Genomic DNA, 23,823 nt, shown 5'->3' with positions numbered 1-23,823 from the left:
TTGCTACTCCACCATCTGTCTTTCTTGAACAACACATATCCTTCAATACCTGTACTCCAGTCATGACTAATATTCCACCATATTTCAGTTATCCCTAGAATATGTGGTTTCACTTCCTGCAGAAGTAGTTCTAGTTCCTCCATTTTGTTACCCAGGCTCCTTGCATTGGTGTACAAACATCTTAACTTGTCTTTGCCCACATTCCTCATCCGATTTGGTACAGGAATTCTACTGTCAGTATCACCTGACTGGTATCAGCACTATCCTTCAGAAGAGTCTGAGTAATTAGTTAATGGAGGAGCATGTTTACATTTCCATATTTTAACTGAACTTCTGGAAATATCTGAAATGTATATGTGGAAAATGAAACAGTCATTCTTTAAGTAACCTGTAATGCCCCAAACAGGTAGACCCTGGATGAGAAATTTTCCGGGGGGGCAGGGAACCAGTTTAAAAAAAACCCGAAACAAGCAATTGCCTGCATCCTGCTCACTAATGCTCCAGTTCAGCAAAGCAGGTTTATTTTTGAGCATGTGTTTACATCCAAGAGACTTAATGGCTTGAAACACCTGCTCAAGTGCTTTAACTGTGGCCTAAACCTTGTTCAGAAAAGCAACCCCAGTTCTTGTGAACAAGGGACATTCTGTTATGGGCACTTTTACTTAGAAAAGTTTCCTTTTCTGCGTGCTGTTGTAGCAATACCATTTAATTTCCCACACTCTCACTCACTGAATCATTTGCACTAGCAACCGCTCTAACTATATACAAAATTTCAAAGCAGTCACTGTATACACATAGTTCTGGTCAGCTGCAATACTTATGCCTAAATAAGTTCAAAATGTTATTGCATTCATATCATGGGGTGAACCATGAGACTCTCACTTTGATGACCTCCATCATTCTCCTAAAGGGAGTTAAAAAGGTCATATTATATAAGAATATGTGCATGAATAGTCACCTTCATGCTCTTATATATTTATATAATTTGACCCTTATATAATCTGTATAGTTTGACTGATTTTTACTTTTTTTGCACATGCACCTTCCAAAAGTAGAGGTTGAAAAGGTGTCACTGAATTCACCATGCGTATTTCTATATCTATTGCCCTTTGCTTCTTGATTCTGAGGTGCTGACTCAGTAGAAAGTAGAACTTTAGAAAAATACTGTTGCAGTATATTTGTCCTTGATTTATTTTTAAAGAAAATGTTGGTACTTTTATTTCCTCTTTAAATTGGTTTATTTAATCTGAACCCTCTCCCACTCTTTTTTTTTTTTGTTGCAATCTTATGCTTTCCTTTCCAATAGGACACCCACACATCATGCCACATTAACAGATATTCTGGTTGTCTTTCCAGTTTATTTGCTATGCTCAGGGATACAGCATTTTAAACAGCAAAGACACTGAAGACACTTCTGCTGGCGCAAAATTCCCCATACATAATCTACAGGGATTTGATACTTAGCACTGTCAGCAATAGTATATTATTTTAAGAAAGGTCAGTTCAAGATGAAATTTGTTCCACGTCAATGAACACTACAAGAACGGGCATGCATTATGTATACGGTCTACTTTACTGGCATAAAGCCTGTCAAGCACTTTTCATGCACAGTTAAAAAAAATAAAGGCCAAGATTACAGATTTACTGAGAATTAACATCCTTAAAACACCCCCTAGAGATACCAGATTATCATTAGACATTTTTCTCTATGATCAATTGTAGAATTTGTAACTAAAAAAGGGGAATTTGGGGATGGCCAAATCAGAGCATACATTCTCACTCTGACCAGAAAGAGCTTTTACTAAGATGTATTTATTAAACATCCTAGGCCAGATCTTTCACAGGTCTAAAATGGCATAGCACAGTTGAAGCCAATGGAGCTATGCTCTGGCCCAGGCTGGCATGGTACTTTACAGATATATGGGAAGATGAGCTCCCTGCTAAAATAGAGTAAGATATGTCTATCAAATTATTAATTCCATTTTGTATTATGTATTGAACATCTGTCTAAACTTGCCCAAGGCAAGCCTATGGAATTGCATTCCAGACAGCTGCCCTGTCTCGGAAAGGTGTTTGATACCTCACTGAAAGACTGTCAGTGAGGAGCCAGCAACTTGATTGCCTCTGAACTGCTGACCCACTCCCAAGAGACGTTTTTTAAAAAACACACAGGGATCCAAAGGCAGGGTGAGCATGATTGGCGGAGGGGCTGGAGCATCCCAGTGGAGCACATCCCGAGGAAACTGAGCCCTGGTCTACACTACAAAATTACTTCGGTACAACTATGTCTTTCAGGGATGTGAATAATCCACACCCCTGGCCAACACAGGTCAGTATAACTAAGCACCAGCGTACACATAGCTACTGCCTCTCCCGTCGGCTTACAGCATCTTCACCAGAAGCGCTACAGTGACGCAGCTGCATCGGTGCAGCTACCTTGCTGTAAATTTGTAGTGTAGACCTACCCTGAGATAGATCTTAATTAAGAGCAGGGTGTTGCTCTGGCAGGTGTGTGGTAGGGGGAAGGCAACTATCATCACATGTAAGGAGGACCTGCAGAAGTGACTTTGGCTATCTTGAAATGGTGACAAACCTCAGACTCAGAGAAGGGATGAGATCAGACCAGGGGTGGGGGGTGCATTTCAAGATTTGTGTTGTGTAACACTCAAGTGCTTTTAAAAAGTACTCACTGGTTAAGAAACTCCTTTACTAAGCTTGTGTTCCTTGCTTTCCTGCCATGTTGTCCTGAAGGAGTTAAACGAGAAGCCCAGAATGGTGGAGCTCTAGGGGTGCATGTGAAAGCTATTGGAGGATGCAGGAGACTCAGGCAGATTTTGGGATATAAGGTGACTGGGCAGCAGCACTGCACATCCGAAAGGAGGACAGTAGGCAAGAGGTCTGAGTGTGACAGTGTAACAGAGGGACCCAGAGCTAGGCCAAACGCAGTTGGCTTCTAAGCACAGCAATGGGGGTCAGCTCACTATAGATTAGTGGCCATACAGTGGATACAGGACCAGGTTGTAATACCTGCCCCAAGTTTCCTATTTATAAAAATGAAGCAAGTAAAGACACCATCTGTTGGCAGTTGTGATGGACACTATCAGGTCACATAGGGAGTCTCAATATTCAGTTGAATGCTGTCAAGAATGACACGCAAAAAGTTGACTTAAATATAGTTTAAAAAAAATATAGGAAAAACGGATGAATCCCCATAGAAATGCTTCACAAGTGATACAAATTCCAGTACCCTGCCCTTATCACACAGAGCAGAAAAACAGTACTGTACAAGAAGGATGGAATGTTATGTGCATCTCTGCAATGAAATGATCCAATATTAGAGCTTTGGTTTTGAAAAGTCCTTTTATCATGAGCTATTTTGAGAATTTTGAAAGTCAAAGAAAAAGAAAACCGTGAACGGAACTAAATGGCAACTTTTTATACATCTGATAATTACATAGTACCTATTGCATTTCTCTGTAAATTCACACTTCTATAGTTTAGACATATCTACACCCCTCCTCAGTGATTTCAACTGACAGTGCTGATACTGCAGAACCATCTTCCAAGAATTTTTATCACCTCATACTGCAATTATACCTGAAAACCCAGCTGTTTTCTAGTGGCCACATAGATTATCAAGAGCAGCAGTCTTACTGCTCATACGTAAGGGTGGTTGTTGTTCATGGCAAAAATTAAAAATGTGACATTTCCTTTTTAAATAAAACAGAAGTCAAAACACACCACAGTTTAAGTTGATTTTATATTAGAAAAGTATTAAATAGCCATTAGCCATAGTTTAAAAGCAGAAAGAGATCACAAATCACCAAATATAAACATGAACATTTTAATAAAACTCTAGCTAATGTATCTTGTTTGATAAAGTATATTATCCATTCCAAAAATAATTAAAACCATTTTAAAACTTGTCACTCCCCCACAATCCACTATTTTGGACTGGATTTAAAGCAAAATGTGTATATATTAATGGTAGTCCTGCTGAGCAGCAAGTTGGCTGGACTGACAACTATGACTCCTTACAAAGGCCTGAAAAAAATCATTTTTTCCCCACAGAAGTTATGGCTGTGATAAGTAAACAGCTAAAGTTCAATATGCAAGCATTCTGAGCTTTGTTTTCTGCTTTTTAATCCTACTCTAGTTTAGACACTCCTGTACCACCCCTTTAAGTTGGCAGAAACCATGCTGTCCACTTGTGCTGGAAGCCTCCTTTCCAGAAGGTCAACCTTCTCATATTAATTTATTTCTGTAATTAGATTTATCAAAATCTACAGGAAAATAAAGTGAGATCTAGCTCTGTCACTAAATTATCAGACTAATGAATTTATGCTCTGCAGTGGTATTGCTTTAGGCAAGAAAATGGAATAATAAACATTGTGATTCAAGTTCATTTTGGGAAAGAACTTGGAAGTTTTTCATCTTGGGACTCATTAGAAGGCTAAAGTGATTTTATAACAAATTCTAAATGAGAAACATGTATTAGCTGCTTAGCTCCAGTTTTAAAATTACTTTAATTTAAAAAAAAAATACTTGTTTGCAAATGACTGGCCCATAAAATTAGGAAGTATAGCTCATACATTTCCATGATTCTTTGTGTGAAAAACTCAAAGGAAACACAGTAACTTTGTTGAAATAATGTTAATAATATAACACAGGAAATTCAGGGTTTAGGGGAGGGATCAGCAAACTTTGGCATGCCGCCCGTCAGGGAAATCCACTGGCGGGCCAGTACGGTTTGTTTACCTGCAGCATCCGCAGGTTCGGCTGATCGCAGCTTCCATTGGCTGTGGTTCGCTATTCAAGGCCAATGGGGGCTGTGGGAAGTGGCGTGGGCTGAGGGATGTGCTGGCCACCGCTTTCCGCAGTCCCCATTGGCCTGGAACGGCAAACCGCGGCCAGTGGGAGCTGCGATCAGCCGAACCCGTGGACACTGCAGGTAAACAAACCGTCCCGGCCCGCCAGCGGATTTCCCTGATGGGCCGCGTGTCAAAGGTTGCCGATCCCTGGTTTACGGTGAAACTCCTTTGATAGATAATCCTGATGCACATGGAGTATCTTTTGCAATACAAGGCATTTATAGATCACCCACTGTTTGTACACGTTGGAAACATCTTGGAATAAGAATGATGCAAAAAAGAATTCAGCTCAAGCTCTAGAATTGGGGTGATTGTTTGTCAGAGGTCAGTGAAGTCACCAGTTCCAGAATTTCCCGTTTTTAGAGCACCCTGCCTTGCTGTCTGGGTCCCTTGCAAATACCAGAAATGCTACCTGAGCCCTCTGCAGAGAGCTCAAGAGCTGCCTCTTCTTGCTAACTATCTGGGGCACAGAAGCCCAAGTCAGTGAGGGGGATGCGGGGTGGGAGTACATATAATTTTGTAAAGATCATAGAGGAGTCAAGAATCCTTGGTGAAATTTTGGTCCCATTGAAGTCCATGAGAGTTTTGCCATGGACTTCAGTGGGCCCAGGATTTAACCCCTTGATTTTATTAAAGTTTGTTATGACTCATCTGACTATTTTTGGAGGGGCAAAATTCTGTGACAAGTGACCAGCCTTATCTATAAGATGTTAATCTCTGTAAAAAGCCAAGAACTTTAGTTTCTTTGTGAATTTCCAAGACACATTTCCTTGACCCTTGAGAAATCCTTAGATAATATGCGAACAGTCTCATGGTGCATTATAAATGATTTCATCTGCAGCCCTGTTAATCAAAAAGGCAAAAATGAAATAGTTTCAGTAACCTTAATATAACTTGTAATCACAGAACAACATACTGTACCACACTAAGGATTTATAATAGGGCAGTCCTAACAAAATTAGTTTAATGAATGAGAATGGTTTAAGTCCAGGGTATCAAATTCATTTGTCTCAGATTGTCAAATTCCATTTTTTTCAGTCCACGGGGTAAGGTATACGTTTAGGATTTTAATATTCAGAATTCACTGAAGAACAACCCACAGACATCAAAGCAAGGTTTTCAGAAAGATAAAAGGTAAAATAGGTCATTGAAGTAGTAACTTAGTCATCATTTGATCAGTACCTTATTGTCTCATTCAATTTTTAAAATATGCTCCCCTTTAGGACACCATTTCTGCCCTTTGTTTCTATTTCCTACCCCATCCTCCTTGCTTTCCTGCCTTTGGATCTCTGCTCCTTGCTTCCTTCTGCATTTCCTTCCCTAGAGCAGCTTTTACTTTCCACCCCCTGGGGCTTTATTCCTGCCACCTTCTGCATTCTAGCTGCAAAAATGATCAGCAATGAAATAGTTAATGTGGACATTTTTAAAACCTCATCATTAGACTTAAAATAACATCCCAATTAAATTAATGTTAGCTGGGAAGTTTATACTTTTCAGAGTTTATGGCTGTCTAAAGATTCAGGAAGACAATACTAGATTAGTTATACTATTCTCACTTATGAGGACTTAGGACATCTCTACAGTATAAACTTAAGTCAGCCTATTTTAGGTTGACTTACAGTAATCGCAGTAATTACTGCACTGATTCATATCCACACTGCCCTTCAGTCGGTGATTCGTGTCCTGAGCAGGAGCACTTCCACAGACTTAAGTGGGACAGTCTGAGGGGCAGAAAGCCAGGGCTCAGCTCTGAATGCAGCTCCCTGCCAGGAGCCTGGCTCTCCGCCGGAAATGGGGCAGCTGCACCAGGCTTCTCGGCTCCCCACCAAGAACAGGGCAGCTGCAATGGGCTTCTTGGCTCCCTGCCAGGAATGGGTCAGCTGCATTTGACTCTGGGTGCAGAGCTCCCTGCCGGGTGCAGCCATGCTCCCAGTGGGGAGCCAAGAGGAGTGGGGGGCAGCTGAGCTCCCAGCGGGAGATCCGTGACCAGAGTCTAGTCAACTGCTGTGCTCCTGGCAGGGAGCCGGGAGCCTGGGCACAGAGAGCCCAGGTGGCAGCCTGAGCTGGGGTCCTGGATGGAGCCCAGCTTGGAGCTGAGAAAGAGCAGCAGCCCAGCTGGGGAGCCAGCTTTCTTGTCAATTTCACAACTCTGGCAGAGCCCTGAAATTGATGAAAGGCAGTTAATAGATGTAAGTAACCCAGTGTCTATAGGGACACTGCGTTGCCCTAACTACACCAACGTAAGCCCTACACCTCTTGTGAAGGTGGAGTTATGATGGTGTAGTAGGGCACTTACATTGGTGGGAGCAAGGCTGTAGTGCGTACACTGACATAATTAGATTGACGTAAGCTGCCTTACATTGACCCAACGCTGTAAGCTGCCTTACATCAACCAGGCCTCAGAAACATTTTTTTAAATATGAAAGCTCAGATGCTGCAGAGTCTGCAAACTCCATGCAGAGCTCATAAATATATCAAACAGAAAAAACAGAGTCCATAGGTGAGGTGTTTGAAGCCACTTGTTTAAATGGTTGGAGTCTTGTAAATACCAGATATTACTTGTGCCTCCAACTGTCTAAAGAAAAACTTTTTAAATAGGTAGAATACATAAGACAAGAAAATGTAAGATTTATATTCCTAACAGAAGGAGCTTTTTATTCTATTTGTGCTGTATAATGACCTTGATGAAAATTTTATTGAGACCTGGAGGTGGCATTTGACCATCATAGAAAGTACACTCAGCAGGTTCTCAATTCTGGAGATTTAGCACCTTTTTTCTAAAAAGGTCAGTGTGATAGCTCTGTTTACTTGCTTTTGAAAAAAAAAAAATTACCATAGCACCAGTGACACAACTACTATTGACAGGTGCTGCAATTAGTTTTGTAACATGGAATATTTGCTCCACGAACAGAGTGCATTTCCCTTAAGATGCCTTAATACAAAAAAAAAAAAAGCCCAGATGATTGGCGGTGAAGAATGCGCTCTAAAAAAAAATTACTTCTATAGCCATGAAATTATGGCTTCCAAATGCCCTTAAAAAAGGGCTGACTGAACCGGTTCTAATACCCACTTCTCCTCCCACGGATTAAATTTTGAATATTACATTAAAATTGTCACTCAAATCTCAGAGAAAACTTTATTTAAATAAAAAGATTAAAAGTTCTGTAGATAAGATTTCTCTAAAAAGAAACCACTTTTGCTCATTTAAATTCTGTGTTTTTAGGAGCATTTTATAGAGTATTTCTTTATGTTGCAATACTAGATTATAGCGACTTCAGAATATTATAAATCAGAAGAATCACTATCTATTTAGACAAATATATAATTTCTGTAATCTTTATATTTTCTAAATCTCTTTTGACTTGAGCCTGCTGTTACTGAAGTCAATGGTGATATATGCCCACTGACCTCAGTATATTACAGGAACTAGTTCTTTCAAATCCTAAATTTTGGTAAATGTTCCCCATGCAAATATTTATAGACTAAAAAAAAAAAAAGGGGGGGGGGGTTAATTCTGCTCTGATATGCTAGTGTAAATCCAGACTAACACCACTGAAACCAATACTTGCATCACTTTATAACAGCAAAATGTGATCCTCAGTCTATTACTCAATATAAACTTGATTACGGTCCAACATTCCGCATAGTCAGAGATTACCGGAAGTTCCTCATTCCTTACTTTGATAGTAGAGTGCTGGCGTATAGCATATATACTAAAATGCTGATTTCCAAACTGCATGCTATATTTTTATGTTAATAGAATAAAATATGGTTTAATAGACTAGAACAATGTTTTATAGAACAACAGCTAAGCTCAAGGCACTTTATACATGCATTTTGACTCCCTTTACACCTGAGCAACTCCATTGTCTTCCAGATTATTACTACTAAATCTTTATGTAATGATAATGCCCAAAGACCACATTTGGGACTGGGTCCCCATTATGCTGGTCTCTTTACAAACACAGAAAAGACTGAATCCCTGCCCAGAAGGGTTTAGAATCTAACAGAAGTTTATGAACAGTACAGGATGGGGAAGCAACATACAAGCAAATTAATCCGGTGAAGAACTGGCACATCTTAGTTACATTTGTATTCCATCTAATTGAGGTAGAGGTTGGGAGTAGGAAAAAGAAAGGAGAAGAGGAATAGTCATAGTTCATCAACTGCCTAGCCATGATGATCATTTGTAGTCATCACAGCAGAGATAAGTCTTAGGGCGAGAGTAGAAGGAAGAGAAGAGAGCTTGTTTAGATTTTAACAGGGCATTTTTACCACGCATAAGGGGCAGCATGAAAGAAACCCTGGAGATGATTATGGGAGAAACTGACTGGTGGGTGGTAAAGTCTGAGAATGCTGGCAGAGCAAAGGCAGGGGTTGACATCACAATAGGTTATTAGAACAAATAGGCTGGGTGGGGTTAAGTTATGAAGGGCTCTAGGCAAAGCCAACAAGTGTATATTTGATTTGGAGATGAAGGTGAGTCAGGTGAGAGACTCCAGGAGGGAGCTGATGTGGTCAGGACACTAAGCCAAGATTATTTTAGCAGCAGAATTCTGAATAGACTTGAGCAGAGAGATTGCAGTAGTTAAGTCCAGGAAAGAAGAGGTTGCAGTAGTCAAGGTGTGACATGAGGGGTTGGATGAGAGCTTGGGCTGTGTGAACAGAGAGGGGAAAAATACAGATTATAGAGGTGCTATGTTAGGAAAAAATGGCAAGATTTATGGCCTGAATATAAGGATTCAGTGAGAGGACAGAGTCAAAGATGACATCCAGGCAATGTTCTCCACAGTGAGTGAGAATAAAGGGGAGAGGAGAGAGTTTGGCGGGTGGGAGAAATCAAGAACTCAGTTGTGGCCATATTGAGTTTAATCTGATGTCCGGACATTCATGATGAGAGGTGAGAACGACAGGTCAAGATACTAGACTGGATGATGTAAGATGACTTACAAATCAACCTCTGTACGGAGGCGCTATCAGCATAAAGACAAACTGAGTTACATTAAATGTAAGGTTTCAGAGTAGCAGCTGTGTTAGTCTGTATTTGCAAAAAGAAAAAGGAGTACTTCTGGCACCTTCAAGACTAACAAATTTAACTATCAGTAAGTGTAACTAAAGGTAGAATTTGGCCCTTGTACACAAACATTAAAGTAACTCAAGGCAAAACAGATATAATTGTGCATTTAGCATTAGCTCCTGTGGCATCCCTGGAACTATAGTCTGTTTTAGTGAGAAAGGAACAGTTAAGGTATATAATGTGGAACTTTGAAACAAGTTCCTTGGGTTAATGGAGAAATAAGGCAAATCTATACCACCAGAACTGAAACTCACTATGTAGACTTCTAGCACAATGAGTCCCTGCTCCATATCTGGGGGCTTCTAGGTGCTTCAGCAATAAAAATAATAAACAACAGACTTTATTATGCTCCACATTTACGCATGATTGATCCTTGTAACTCAATCTCCTGCAACCAGTGATAACCAGAGGCATTTTTCATTTCAATTCAGATATTTTGCTTTGAAGTGCATAAATGTTGCCAAAATGCTTAAAGTTAAAAGATTTATATATTTTAAATGATGCCCAAACTGAATGTTTGATCACTTAACTCTTTGGAAAAAGAAAAGGAGGACTTGTGGCACCTTAGAGACTAACCAATTTATTAGAGCATAAGCTTTCGTGAGCTACAGCTCACTTCCTCAGATGCATATCGTGGAAACTGCAGCAGGCTTTATATATACACAGAGAATATGAAACAATCCCACTGTGGGGTGGGAATAGGTATTGTTTCATATTCTCTGTGTATATATAAAGCCTGCTGCAGTTTCCACGATATGCATCTGAGGAAGTGAGCTGTAGCTCACGAAAGCTTATGCTCTAATAAATTGGTTAGTCTCTAAGGTGCCACAAGTCCTCCTTTTCTTTTTGCGAATACAGACTAACACGGCTGTTACTCTGAAACTTACCTCTTTGGAGTATCTACATTTGTATGCATTAATGATACACTATCTCTAGATCATAAAATGTTGATGAATATAAAAGAAATGCAACAAATCAACATAAAAGCTCATGTTTCCAAATACACTGCTATCATTTCACTACCCAGCCATTTCCAAAATAAAGGCAATACCTCCTTTGAATTTAAGTATTAAAAGGTTTCTTTGGAGAGGAAGGGAATAGCATGTATGAAGAGCATTTAATCCTGACATCCTGAAATTAGTAGCACAACTTTCATTGCCTTCAGTGGAGCCATGATTTCATCCATAGTCCATTGTTACAGAAACCTGAAAACCCTGCCGAACCAATTCAGTTTTGAAGTATTCTGTGTAATACTGTACTTTGCTATTGCTGTAGTCTGAACAATCAGTGCTCGATATGAATTACTCTCCACCCTTGCATACAGGTGTGTTTGACGCATCAGGGGTCAATTTAGCAGGTCTAGTGAAGATCCGCTAACTCGACGGCAGAGCGCTCTACAGTCGACTCCATACTCCAGCTTCCCGAGAAGAGTAATGTAAGTCTCCCATAGACACAGCACAGCAAAGACACCACGGTAAGTTGACTTAAGCTACATCAACTCCGGTTATGTTATTCACATAGCTGGAATAGCGTAACTTACGTCAACTTACCCCGGTAGTGTTGACAAGACTTTAGGCTCTAAAACCACTGTAGTTTAAGACCCATAATACATATCCTCCCTATGCCATTCCCAGTGACAAGCTCTCAATAGTGCAGTATACTTAAAAGGGCACCATCAACTTGTAATAGTCTAATTTTTAAAAAGAGTTAAAGTAGTTTAAGGTACGACACCTATCTCCAAGTCCTGCTCCCAATTTTTGTGGTTTTATAGTGATGACTTGTGTGTGACACACTCACATAAACTGACCATACAGGGGAGAGAGAATACACAAGTAAGTGAACTGGAAAAAATAGAAAAAATTTCCCTTCTAGTCTCTGTATTATTCCCAGGCCTAAATTCTACTCACCACACGGGCACAGTCATCTGCCACATGGATCCACCTGCAGGGTCTAGCCCTTAGGTGCTAGCTCTTGTAACGGATGTAGGTAACAAAATTCATATAGGAGTGAAGTTTTTTAAGCTAATCATCCTATTAAGATGAGCTATCACAGGAAAACAGTGTGAATGCTCATATTGCATGCAAATGTATTGCTCCCTACGTTTACATCTTATTCAGTTTTAAGCCATATATTGTTAAATTGGAAGAGCTAACAGATTTATTCCATCTGAAAATATGACAATTCATAAAAATTGGTGATGATCTTCTTTCAGAATAGTTTGTCCTTTATTTAGCTAACCCTCACAATCAGTTCTGTTATTTAAAGTTACTCTTACAACATTTGAGGAAACAAAACAGAATGTTCTTCAAACAGAAACTATTATCCTGAATGAACATTTAAATAATTTGGAATTAAGCTGAAGGGGACTGCGGTGAAGCACTAAGTGTTTGAGAAAGAACACAGAAAACAAACTGAGGAATTAGGAGAATACACTGTGTGCCTGATGGACATGAGAACTGCCCAAATTAAACAGGATAAGGACATCTGAGATGTGCTGGCACTAAATGCAAGCAACATAACACTGAAGTCTAGAAACTGAAGTCTTTAATGCAACCTTAACAATAGCAACCATTTCACCACATCAGAGCAACAATTTGGGCTGAAGGGAAGTTCTAGATGATAGGGCTTGTTAGGGGATATTTACTGCTGAACAATTAAGAGCTATGGACCAGATCCTCAGCTGCTCGAAATCAGCGTAGTTCCAGTCAATGAACTACACCAATAGAGCTGCACCAGATTAAACCAGTCAAGGATAAGGCTTTATATCTATATTTAGCTGAACATTGCACTCATGTGATTAACAGTTAAGGAATATTTTTTTATGTTTAATTGAATTTAATTCTAATAAACAGGTGCCAGTCTGACAACCCTGAAGAATGAAGTCCTATTAAACACAAACTGGTATAAAAGGATAGTACAAGTTATCCTACATGATCACTCTTCCCTATTCTGCTTCAGTTGTGACCTGGATCAAATCTAAGGGTAAAGAGGGAATCCTTATTGAAACTATCTGCTAAGCCTGCTAACAAAAGCATTTAATGTAAAGGCGTTTTTTTAATTATGTGAATATTGTAGAAACTGGGCCAATACCAACAATTGATTTCAGGTGGGCCAAATATCCTTCAGTTCTAAACACTTTTGGTCACCAATCTGGTTTACCATTCTGGTCTCCAGAATGGAGTTATCCAAAAGGTATCAGAATATTTACTTTAATCTCTCCTTAAAACTTAGGTGTCCTTACTTCCTTCCATTGTTTAATATTTTAAGAAGAGGATTTTTTTTAAAAGTCACTTACCAGTTTTGTAATGTCATTCACATCATCTGTCACTGGATTCCCACAGGGACTTTGGGCTTTGACAAGAGGATTAAGTAGGAGCAGTTGAAGATAAAAGCAAGTGATAATCCAAGTCTATATAAAAAGAGAATATTGATCTGATAAACGTCTTCAAAATCATACTGATTACAGACAGTAACATGTGAAAACCAAGATGATTTCAAAACATTGCCTTGGCTATAAAGATGGGAAGAAAAGACTACTGGCCTCATTGTTTAAACTTTTGTTTTTAAACAAGGATGACAGTAGCTCTTTATGGTAGTACAGTGGCTTTCGTGCTTCAAGAACACACACGAACAAAAACTTTGATTGTGATAGTCAAAGTTTAACAAAATTAGCAGCATAATCAGGTTATTGCTGACTAGTCAGATCTTTCATTAAATGTCATCCCTGATCATTAAAATGTATGTACAGTATATTCCATTCCAGCAGATAAATTCCAGTCGTAACTAGCCATACTAGAACTGAAATCTCTAGAAAACACTCCTCTGGAAGTCAAAATGCAGCAAAACATAATACACCTTCATATATACTCAATAATTACATATAGGTTCATCTAAAGTGCAGAAAATATGCGTAATACTGACCAGTTTCAAAAAGGAAAAAACTATGAACATGTTAACTGAGAAGTTAGCATTTAGCATGGAAAAAACAGACAAAAATTATTGCTTTAAGTGACAAACAGATTTTTGTGCAACAGTATCTTGAACAGATTCTTGTGTGACAGAATCAAGTGTTTTGGCAATAGTGGCTTTCATATGTGAAGATTAGATGCAACATCTTCAACAGGCCAGTAAACAACCTGGATACTAAGCCTACTATAGAGTCAGCCAGAGTTTACTTTATTCACCGTCCACATGGCAGGGGTCATATGAAATACACTTAAATGATTAGACTTTTTCCAGGAAGGATGTGCTTAGAAAGTAGTAATGGGAAAATTGTTTCTCAGCCATCAGATCTTTCTTTTGCACAGCTTGATTCCCCATGCAAACTTATTCAACATTAAATGCACTTGCTGGAAGGAATGGTTGGACTTCATGGACTCAAATAACACTGATAACGCCAGTACCATTCAGATAACTGTCTGCAATGTGCAGATGGATGAGGAGGAGCAGATTGATGTTAAACCCTAGCAAGACAAAAGATGACACAGACTGGCAGAAGGAAACACTCTGAAAAGGTTACATCCATGGTATAGACTCCACCAGTTGGAAACACAATCATACCACATCAAATCAACATGCAGCTTAGGAGTACTTCTGGACCCTTCATCAACGCTGAGCTCTCATGCGGCAGTGTCCATACAATACTTTATCCTCTCCAGCTGGCTAGAAGACTGTCACAGCAAGGCAGAGGATGACCTGGCTTCAGTAGTACATGCCTTTGTTCCCTCCCATCTGTAATACATCAATGCAATATACCTAGGTTTGAGAGACTCAGTCCTGAGGAAACTCCCAACTGGTGCAGAATGCAGCAAATTGCATCTTCAGCAACACCTGTGATAAGCAAATCATCCCAGTACTCTGTTCATGGTGCTGGCTTCCTGTAGAACACCATGACAAGTTTAAGCTGTAGATCTTTATTTTCAGTGTGCTAGATGATCTGAGCTCAGAACTCAAAAGACTGCCTCAAACTCTGGGACTTTGCTGTTAACAACGTCACTCCTGGCACAATTGTCTATCTAGTCACAGACAAAGGCAAGGGCAAAAACTGTTTGTAAGGGCAAAATCTATTTGTGCAGGAGACTGAACCTCCATTGGGACTGTGGAACTTGTTCCTCCAGGAACTAAGATTTCCTTCAAACCTTTCCACTTTCTAGCCCAAATGAAAAGCTCATTTCTTCTTTCAGCCTTTTGTTCAAACAGTATAGAGCACATTAGCTTAAAAAAAATCCAGAACATGAAAATTTTCTCTAGGGAGCTGAATAGGGAGGAGTGATACATGAGAGATATTAAGCACCAATTTACTTCATTATTGGAAGGCACTCAGATACCATGGTGAAGATGCGTGCAGTATAAGAATCTAAACAGAACAGATCATAATGGCAACTATTTTATAAACAGCTGTTAAAATCAATCATCCTAGCTTTCAAGTGAACATTAACTGACCATTCATTCATGGGCAGCGAGGGAACCCCCCCCTTTGGGAAGGCTCCCTCCCTCCGTGTTAAATTAGGCGCCTAACTACCTCTGAAGTGCTGGACTTGGCCGCACCCTTCTCCAACATTTCCTACTGGCTAGCTCAAGCTGCTCCCTGCTCTGCTTGCTAGCTTCTGTGAACCCCTTTTTTAGGCACCTCTCTCTCCCTGTCCATTGTATAGGGAGCCTAATCACCAAACCTGGGCAGGTTGAGGAGTCTACTGTGTGCTTAAAAGTTGGGTATTGCAACACTCATTGTTGCCACACCTAAGTCTCTTTGAGGACGTAGCCCTTTCCCTCTTTGTACTTCAGTTTCCCCATCTGTAATATGGGGATAAGGATACTAATCCTCTTTCTAAAGCACATTGAGATCTACTGATGAAAAATACTATATAAGGGCTAGGCATTATGTTTCCTATGAGTGAGAATTATCTTGCCCCCAAAACTGAAGAACTTGGAGGAAACCGAGGAGAGCCTCTGATTCTCTCTCAACAGGGCTGTTCCTGTGGATTTTTCCCATGGGACAGCAGGATATGGCACCAGATTGTAATTTAAAAAATGCAGTAAATATGATAACACTGCAAACAGGCAATAGGTGGCATTTGGCTTCAAAATGCACCACTTCTACTCTCAAAGTAAAAGGGCCAATTCTACTCTCAAAGTTACACTAGTACAATGCCCGTTGCAGTTACCAAGAGCTTTACACATGAAAACTAATCCTGAATAATGTAGGGTGTGACTTTAAAATTAATTATTCTTGATTAACTCCATGCGTGAATACTCCCTATCCTGGAATAAGAGTGCTGTAAACTAAATTAGCTGAATACACTTAAGACAAAGAATAGCTAATAAGAAACAATCTCTATGTAGACAAACTAAGATTTAGGGCTGTTTCCAAACATGTTCTTTGGAGAGGCAGACTGTTGAAGTACTGTTTTATTTACTCACCTGCTCACTGCACCAAATTCTGTTCTGCTTTACATATAACAATGAGTCATACCAGTGTACTAAGGGAAGAATTTCACCTCACATGTCTAATGAGCAGGGAAGTAATTGAATCCTTATATAGAAGGGTGTTTTGCTATCCCAAGTGCCAAGCAGACCTGAACCAAATTAGCAGCTCCAATAAAAGTAGTACCACATGTTAGACAACAAACTGGACTTTGAGACCTCTTGTTAGTTATTGTACCTCATATGGTAATACCTTAAAGGTGTAGGCCATACATAAATTTTGAGAACAAAAATAACTTTACTCATATGCAACAGTTAAAATATACAATTATATATCTAATGTAAGTAATCAGATAGAAAGTTGTGGTTCATTTATAACTTTTATAAAATACATATGCTTTGTGGATTTTGAAGTATCAAATGAAAGTTTTCTTGTCCATTTATTTCCTATTGTAGGTGATCTGGGAAATTTAAACTTAATCCCATCCCACAGCAGCTGAGAAGCTGCAAAATTATTGCTGCTCTGAACAAGTTATCAAAATACTTTGATTATTTATATGTACATATTGATATCACGTGTGCACATGCATGCACACATACACACAACTGCATAGACTAGAGAGCTAAAGGATATTTGTGTTATATGCTCTTCATCTGGAGCCATCTTTCTAGTTTCATCAATACGAGTTTTGTTAAATCGAGGATGGCATAACATGAGCCACTGTGAACTGTCACGCTGTCTGGAGTGCCTCACAACTGTGAGTGCCTACCTCAGGGCAAACCATCAGAAAACAGGGCAGACACCCCAAACTGGTGATGTGTTCTATAATTAGATTTCACCAAGCCAGTAAGAAATGTGAACTCCTGGATCACTGTAACAGTCTTACTACAGAGTCACAGGCAGTCCCCTTGACTCTCCAGTCTAAATTACCACGCAGACAAAATGGATTTAGTGATAAATGGTCACGTTGCTCCCAGTCCTAAGAGACGAGTCACTTGCCCCTAGATCAACTGGTACCCTACCTCTTACACCAAAGACAATTCTGTAGCCAATCCTGTAATAAACTATCTAAAGGTTTATTAACCAGGAAAAAAGGAATAAGCATTATTTACAGGTTAAAGCAGGCAAACATACACACACAAATGAGTTATCATCTAAATCCTAAGAGTGACAGAGCTGTATCTATCAATTCAAAATGTCATTGAGGGCAGACCTAGGGGTAACCCCTGGGGATCTCTGCCTCAGAGTGTCTGGCCCTTTCAGAGTTCAAACAGCCAAAAAAGATGGAAATTTTTCCTATGACTTGTTTTATTTCCTTCACTCAGCTTCCAAATCCATAGGACGAGCTTCCTTGCACATAGAATTTCCAAGATGAGATAGGGCCATTAACCCATCATTTATATTGAGATATTTGTTGATGGCCCATCTGATTTTGACAGTGCTTCTGGATGGGTGGGGGTGGGGGAAGGACGATTCCCATGCCTGGGTTTTCGAAGTTATAAAGCAAAATTTACATATTTTCCTATAGCACAGAATACAGACATTGCAAGTGAGATTAATGCATGCAGAAACTTACAAGCATTTCATAGAGTCTAAACGCTACATACATTCTTATATGAGAAATACCTATTGTTAGCAAAATTAACATACAGGTGAACTGGTCTGGTCTCCAGCTATGATTTTGTTAGTTCTTCGCTAACGTTTGCAGTCTTGACAAGAGCGGCATCTGGCCTGCCAGCATCAATCAAGGATAGCGTAACATGAGCCATTGTGAACTTCATAAATTTATAAAAAGTGTTTCCAGCTTTACATTTAAACAGGTATAAAGAAAGTTACTAGTACAGTACATTTTAATGTATACTGGAAAAGCTTACAGATTTCCACACACAGTCTGAGGGTGATACTTTCAAAGCAGGGCATGGGATTTAGCCACACATATTCGACTAAAGTCAAAAGTAACTGAAGATGTGTGACAAATCACCTGCACTACTTGCAGAATCTCCACTTGCCTGCTTAGTAAGCTACATGGCACCTGTTGACAATTTCATAGTGGAAAGAATGCCACAGGAATAAATGAAAGGTGTGTATGTCAGGAGAAGCATGAATAAATACCACAAACTGTCTGGAAAAAATATTTTCTTAACTACAATTTTTTGCCAGAAAAATATTCTGAAAGGACAAACATATACATCAAAGAAAACCACTTTCAACATTGCTGCCTCCCTTGCTTTCTTTTGCACATGGTTAGCTAGCCTTGCCCTATTTTTATTTTATGAATAGGGGGTGTACTCATCTATTCCCTTATTCTGAAGCCGTCTGAATTTTGAAAATGTAAACAATGCCAGGAAAAGGGGAGAGGCTGAAACTGGACTAGGAGAGATTAGTTCAGAGCAAATTTCAAAAATGGATAATTTGATTGCTCTCAGGCTATAAAGCATCTGCATTTTCAACTAGTCTACAGTATTTGAGAGACTTGGCTAAAGGTCTAAAATGCAGCAGACTTCCGTCTCACAGTGTAACATATTAGTTATGCTGGTTAATATGTAGCAATTTCATAAGGGGAAAAAAATTAGGGGAACACCAAAGTTTTAAAAAAACAACAACACCACACTAGAAAGCTTGGATATTTTCCAAAAGTCTAGCTTGTAGTGATAGCGTGGTTCCAACTGTAACTATGGAGAAGCTGTTGCTGCTCAGTAATAAATTACTTACAAAGAAAAGAGGTAGCAACCACCTGGCAAGGCAAAAGAAGCCAGATAAAAATAGCAACAAAATAAAAATACAGAGAGCTGCTGTTCTACATTACAAAATTTTATAGTGTTCAAACAAAGGCCACATCTACACTAGCACTTATGTTGGCAAAACTTATATTACTCAGGGGTGTGACAAAAAAAGCCACACACCCCTGAACGACATAAGTTTCTTTGGCATTAGCGTTCATGTGAACAGCTTCTCTTGCCAACATAGCTACCACTGCTGGTTGAGGTGGTTTTATTAAGTCATCCAAATGGGATGAGTGTGGTGGATAGGTAATCTGTTTACCCCAAAGCAGAAAAGGGTAAGAAACCCAATCTCAGTCCAAAAAACAAAATGAGGGACTTTGGAACACTGCAGTGGGAACCACTGGTTTAACCAATTTAGAATAAGCTCCTGAGACTGTGTATTCTGTAGAGAAGGAGCCATATTTGATATCCTAACTCCTGCCCTTCAAGCACTGCTCCACACCAATGGTTGAACTGCATTGACAATATTATGTAGATGCGGGGTCCTCCACCATTTCTCCTTCCCATGATCCCAAAACCATCAAAGTTCCTTGCAGCAAAGCATACAGTTCTCCAGAGTCAATACAGGCCACAAATGATTGAGAGACTGGAATCATAGCAATAAGTTGCAAGTTGTTTGGCACAGTGAGTGTGTGCCAGGTGCTTAATCGGGGCTTCTCCCATCTTCTCACCCATCCAGATTCACCAGCAAATACAGGACTACTTCAAGCGTCCACGGTCTCCTGAAGCACCGCTTCCTTACACCAGAGCAGAACCATGTCTTTGTCTAGTGAGATGTAGGAAAGAAGAGGCAGAAGCTGCAGTAAGTCTGGGTAAGAGTAGGGAGGTGGCAAGGCAGGAGCAGGACAGCTACAGAATCAGCAGGAAGGAGCATGCTCCTTCTTGCCTCTGCTCCTGATGAGCCTTAACAACTGTGGGATTTTACAAGTTTTTTATTTTCTCAAGAAAGGGATGCAACCTAATAAATACCCCTTGTGACCCACTTCCAGGACATCCCCAGTCATCTGATAAATCCCTCTGTAGACCATGCTTACTGCAGAAAATGTGAATTACTTATACTGAAGTAATTTCTTTAACTAAGGAAATTATAATCAGCCTTGAAGACTTAAAAAAAAAAAAAGGAAGAAGAAGATGCCTATTTGATAGAACCCTTTCCTAATTCCACTGTATTCAGTAAGCACATGTATCCTTAAATCCTCTGTTATTGCTGATTTCAAAAGCAAATACACACTTCCATAGCAACTGATACTGCTTTTATTTTGGTATATTTTAACGTGGGTGGGGAGTGCAGATAAGGATAACAAAACAGATTTAAATAATTCATCATGAAATAATAAGATTTATTTAGAACTCTGACAAATAGCAGGACTACAGAAGTATTCATTAAGCTGTGTCATCTTGTTATGGTACTCACATGTATTCTGTAAACAAACACACGTAAATATTTCACAAGTTACTTTTATATCCATAGTATCTTTGGGTGATATCTAAAATAGTTAACACACAAATATATTTAATGTTTGTGTGTGGTGGTGGTGGGAAATAGTCAACTAATGTTACAAATTTAAGAGTGGGAGGGGTGCAACTAATCTGTATCTAATTTTAGTTCAGAAGGCTCTTTCACCTATACTAGTTGTTTTAGTCTTATGTAGCTTTCTTCCTCGGACTTCCCATGAACTTCACATCCACATAAACTGTTCCCTCTATCCTTGTCGAATCTCACTCATTTTCCTTTGGAAGATTTCTGAGGTGCTTAGGGTTAATGGGAGAGGACAAAAGCAGTGTATTTTGAATGGTTTATCTGTTTGGCAATTCAGTGATCTGTGACGTTGGAGTGGAACTTGCCAGAATCCACTAGCTGAACGTAGTGAGGAAAATACTGTTGCCCCAATGAACTTGGTGATTATGGGGCTTAGTCTCCTCTCAATTACACTTGTAGTAAATCAGGAGTAACGAATTTCAAGTCAATGCATTACAATAGTCTAAAAATAGTTAAGTGGAAATAGAAAATGACATATTCCATTGTGGAATACCTTTCCCTCTTCACTGCTCCAATTAGCTTCTCTACATCTATACAGATAGAGACATCCCCCCTCCGACTCTGACCTTTCCCCATAATGGGCATCATAGCGACACATCGCTCTGTCAGTGGAACAACACTGTACTGCACCTTTCGTCTTCTCCACATAGTTCAGGATCTCAGGATAATCACTGTGCTCTTCTGCACTTCCAGGTTCACATCATGCTGCCTCAGTAGAACTGCTGCGGCATGCTACACTTTCTGCTCCCCTTGACAGATGCAGCAGCAGTGGGCAGCACCAGCCAATCTGTTACTGCTGCACTTAGTAATATACAGAATTGTACCTGTGCACTGCAGTACAGTGTATGTGTCTCTAGTGGCATATAAGATTTACTATTATAATACATCATGCACAAGACTGAGTTTAGCTTGAAATAGAGAGAATTTTCAATAGTCTAGTAATTTTTCATTAAATTTATTACAATACTATGTTTTTGCTCAGTTTAATTTGTCATTTTTCTGTAGGGATACGAATACAAAATATTAGACTGTCCTCTACAAAAACACTGTTGCCAAAAACACTCTGTCCGCTCTTTAATCTTGCATGCCAATCTGTGAGGCAGGCAGTTTCCTTGTGTCCCTTAATGTGTTTTGGATGACAGCCAGTAAGCTTAGCTTTCAAACACTGGGAAACTTAGTTACCAAGAAACAGGTACTTCGGCCTGGATGCTGGTCTCTTGAGGTCATGTTAACTATATCCATTTAAATATTTACTGATTTTAATCCATCAAATAGCATTCTGATTCTGTTAGGAACTAAGAGTTCTTTGAGTCTCCTCTGCACATTCCTACTCTTGGGATGCACCAACCAGTGCAGCAATGAGTGTGGAATCTTCTGGTAGCAGGGCCTGTTAGAGTGCTCACACATCCTTCCCATCCCTATGCCCAGTATACGATCACATTCTGAGGGCAAGGCATTAGAAGGGGGCTTGTGCCTGTCGTCCCCTCAGTTCCTTCCAAATGCAGCAGTGAAAGGATGTGAACCTCTCCGGATCTCCCAGCTCCATAGCTAGAGTGCCATTTTACCTTTTAGACTAGTTATCATTAGGAAGTTTTATAGTTCGTTTTTAGGATAGTTCAGATTAGCATTTTAGCTTTAAGTAGGAATACTGACCGGTACCGACATGGTACATTCTAGCACAAAGCAGCATGGATTTAAGAGATGCATGTTGTGCCCAGGTGTGCTCCCAGCATCTGAGGTGCATGTTCACTGCCTGAAAGGCCTAAATGAGACTCATTCTCTGGCATGTTGTGCTATCTGCAGCACGTGTACTCCTCGAGCCCGGAAGGAGACACAGAACAGACTTCAGACCCTTCTGTTACAAGAGGCCTCGTCAGTCAAGTCTCTGTGATGCAATAATTTTAATAGATGCAAAAGGAAGGATAGGAGACCTGAACTGGCTCCGGGCACTTGTGGATCTAAGAATGTATCACTTGTGGCACCTTAGAGACTAACCAATTTATTTGAGCATAAGCTTTCGTGAGCTACAGCTCACTTCATCCTTTTCTTTTTGCGGATACAGACTAACACGGCTGCTACTCTGAAACCTGTCAAGAAAGTATCAGTTATGAAAACTCTGGCCTTGGCACAAAGCTCCAGTTCCAAGACAACTGAGCTTCCAGTAGCCAAATCCTCTGATCTGGCACCAAAACTATTATGGTCATTGGAACCAGTACCAGATAGAGACCCTAAGGATCCGGACAACTGACTAGAGCCAACTACAGTACCTAATTTGCAAAGCACTATATTATCTAACAACACACTGACTTTTTTGGTTAGGTAATAATAGAACATGGATGCCCTCTGGCTATATCAACTGTAGTTGTAACTTTACAAAAAGCAATGGATAAGATGCTAGGCATCACCCAGTGATGTAAACACTAGGCTTGGATCCACAAAGGTACCTAAGCACCTAGCCTCCAGTTTTAGGCACCCAAGTCCCATTTTTAGGCACCACTGCGATCCATAAAACCCCCGCTCAGCTGCTGCCTCACTCTGTAGGCACCTAAACTCATTTTGCCCCTAAATTTTTGCAGCAAAAGTTCCCTTGGTGCCTATGTTTTTACCACTGTGGCCCAAAACATTTCCTATGCTAAAAAACTCTGTAACCATGATTCACCTCATAGAATCACAGAAGTTGTAGTGTGTCATCTCTACAGACTTTCATCGCCGTTTCTCCTGAAAATGAAAAATGCCCACCTCCTGTTTCCCATTATTGCCACCAGTGGAGCTGCACTGGTGATAAATTACTGCGATGAAATTTGCTCGTGAAGACACAGCTAGTGCAAGAGCATTTGTATCATCTTGTGTCACTAGAATTGCATTCCTGCTTAAGCCTTTGTTTACCTAATAGCCCAAACATTCAAATCTTAGTAAGCAAAAAAATGCCCACCCTTTGCCAGCTGTGAATGTGAAGAGGAAAAGTTTTACAGGACAATGATTCTAGTCTTCCATAGCCAATCTAAGATGGCAAAAAAGCTTTGTAAAAGAACCCTGATTAGACAGCATTGAGCTTGCAAAGTAGAATGCCTTGTGTTCAGCCATTCAAGGTCATTATTTATAGCCACTTGCTACACAATTCCCTTCGT

General features: G+C 39.8%; 1 protein-coding gene across 7 annotated transcripts in view; it reads right to left on the bottom strand.

Annotated features, from left to right (window-relative positions):
• KITLG (KIT ligand) overlaps positions 1-23,823 on the bottom strand; it is an 87,919-nt gene that overhangs the window by 45,616 nt on the left and 18,480 nt on the right. For all 7 annotated transcript variants that reach the window (XM_073327583.1, XM_073327584.1, XM_073327588.1 and 4 more), the window contains exon 2: positions 13,244-13,357. In XM_073327583.1, the coding sequence (XP_073183684.1) occupies positions 13,244-13,357 (114 nt within the window). The remainder of the gene's footprint in view (positions 1-13,243; positions 13,358-23,823) is intronic.

The sequence above is a fragment of the Lepidochelys kempii genome, chromosome 1 (genome assembly GCF_965140265.1).
Source record: "Lepidochelys kempii isolate rLepKem1 chromosome 1, rLepKem1.hap2, whole genome shotgun sequence".
Taxonomy (NCBI): domain Eukaryota; kingdom Metazoa; phylum Chordata; order Testudines; family Cheloniidae; genus Lepidochelys; species Lepidochelys kempii.
This window is presented reverse-complemented; position numbering and strand designations above follow the sequence as displayed.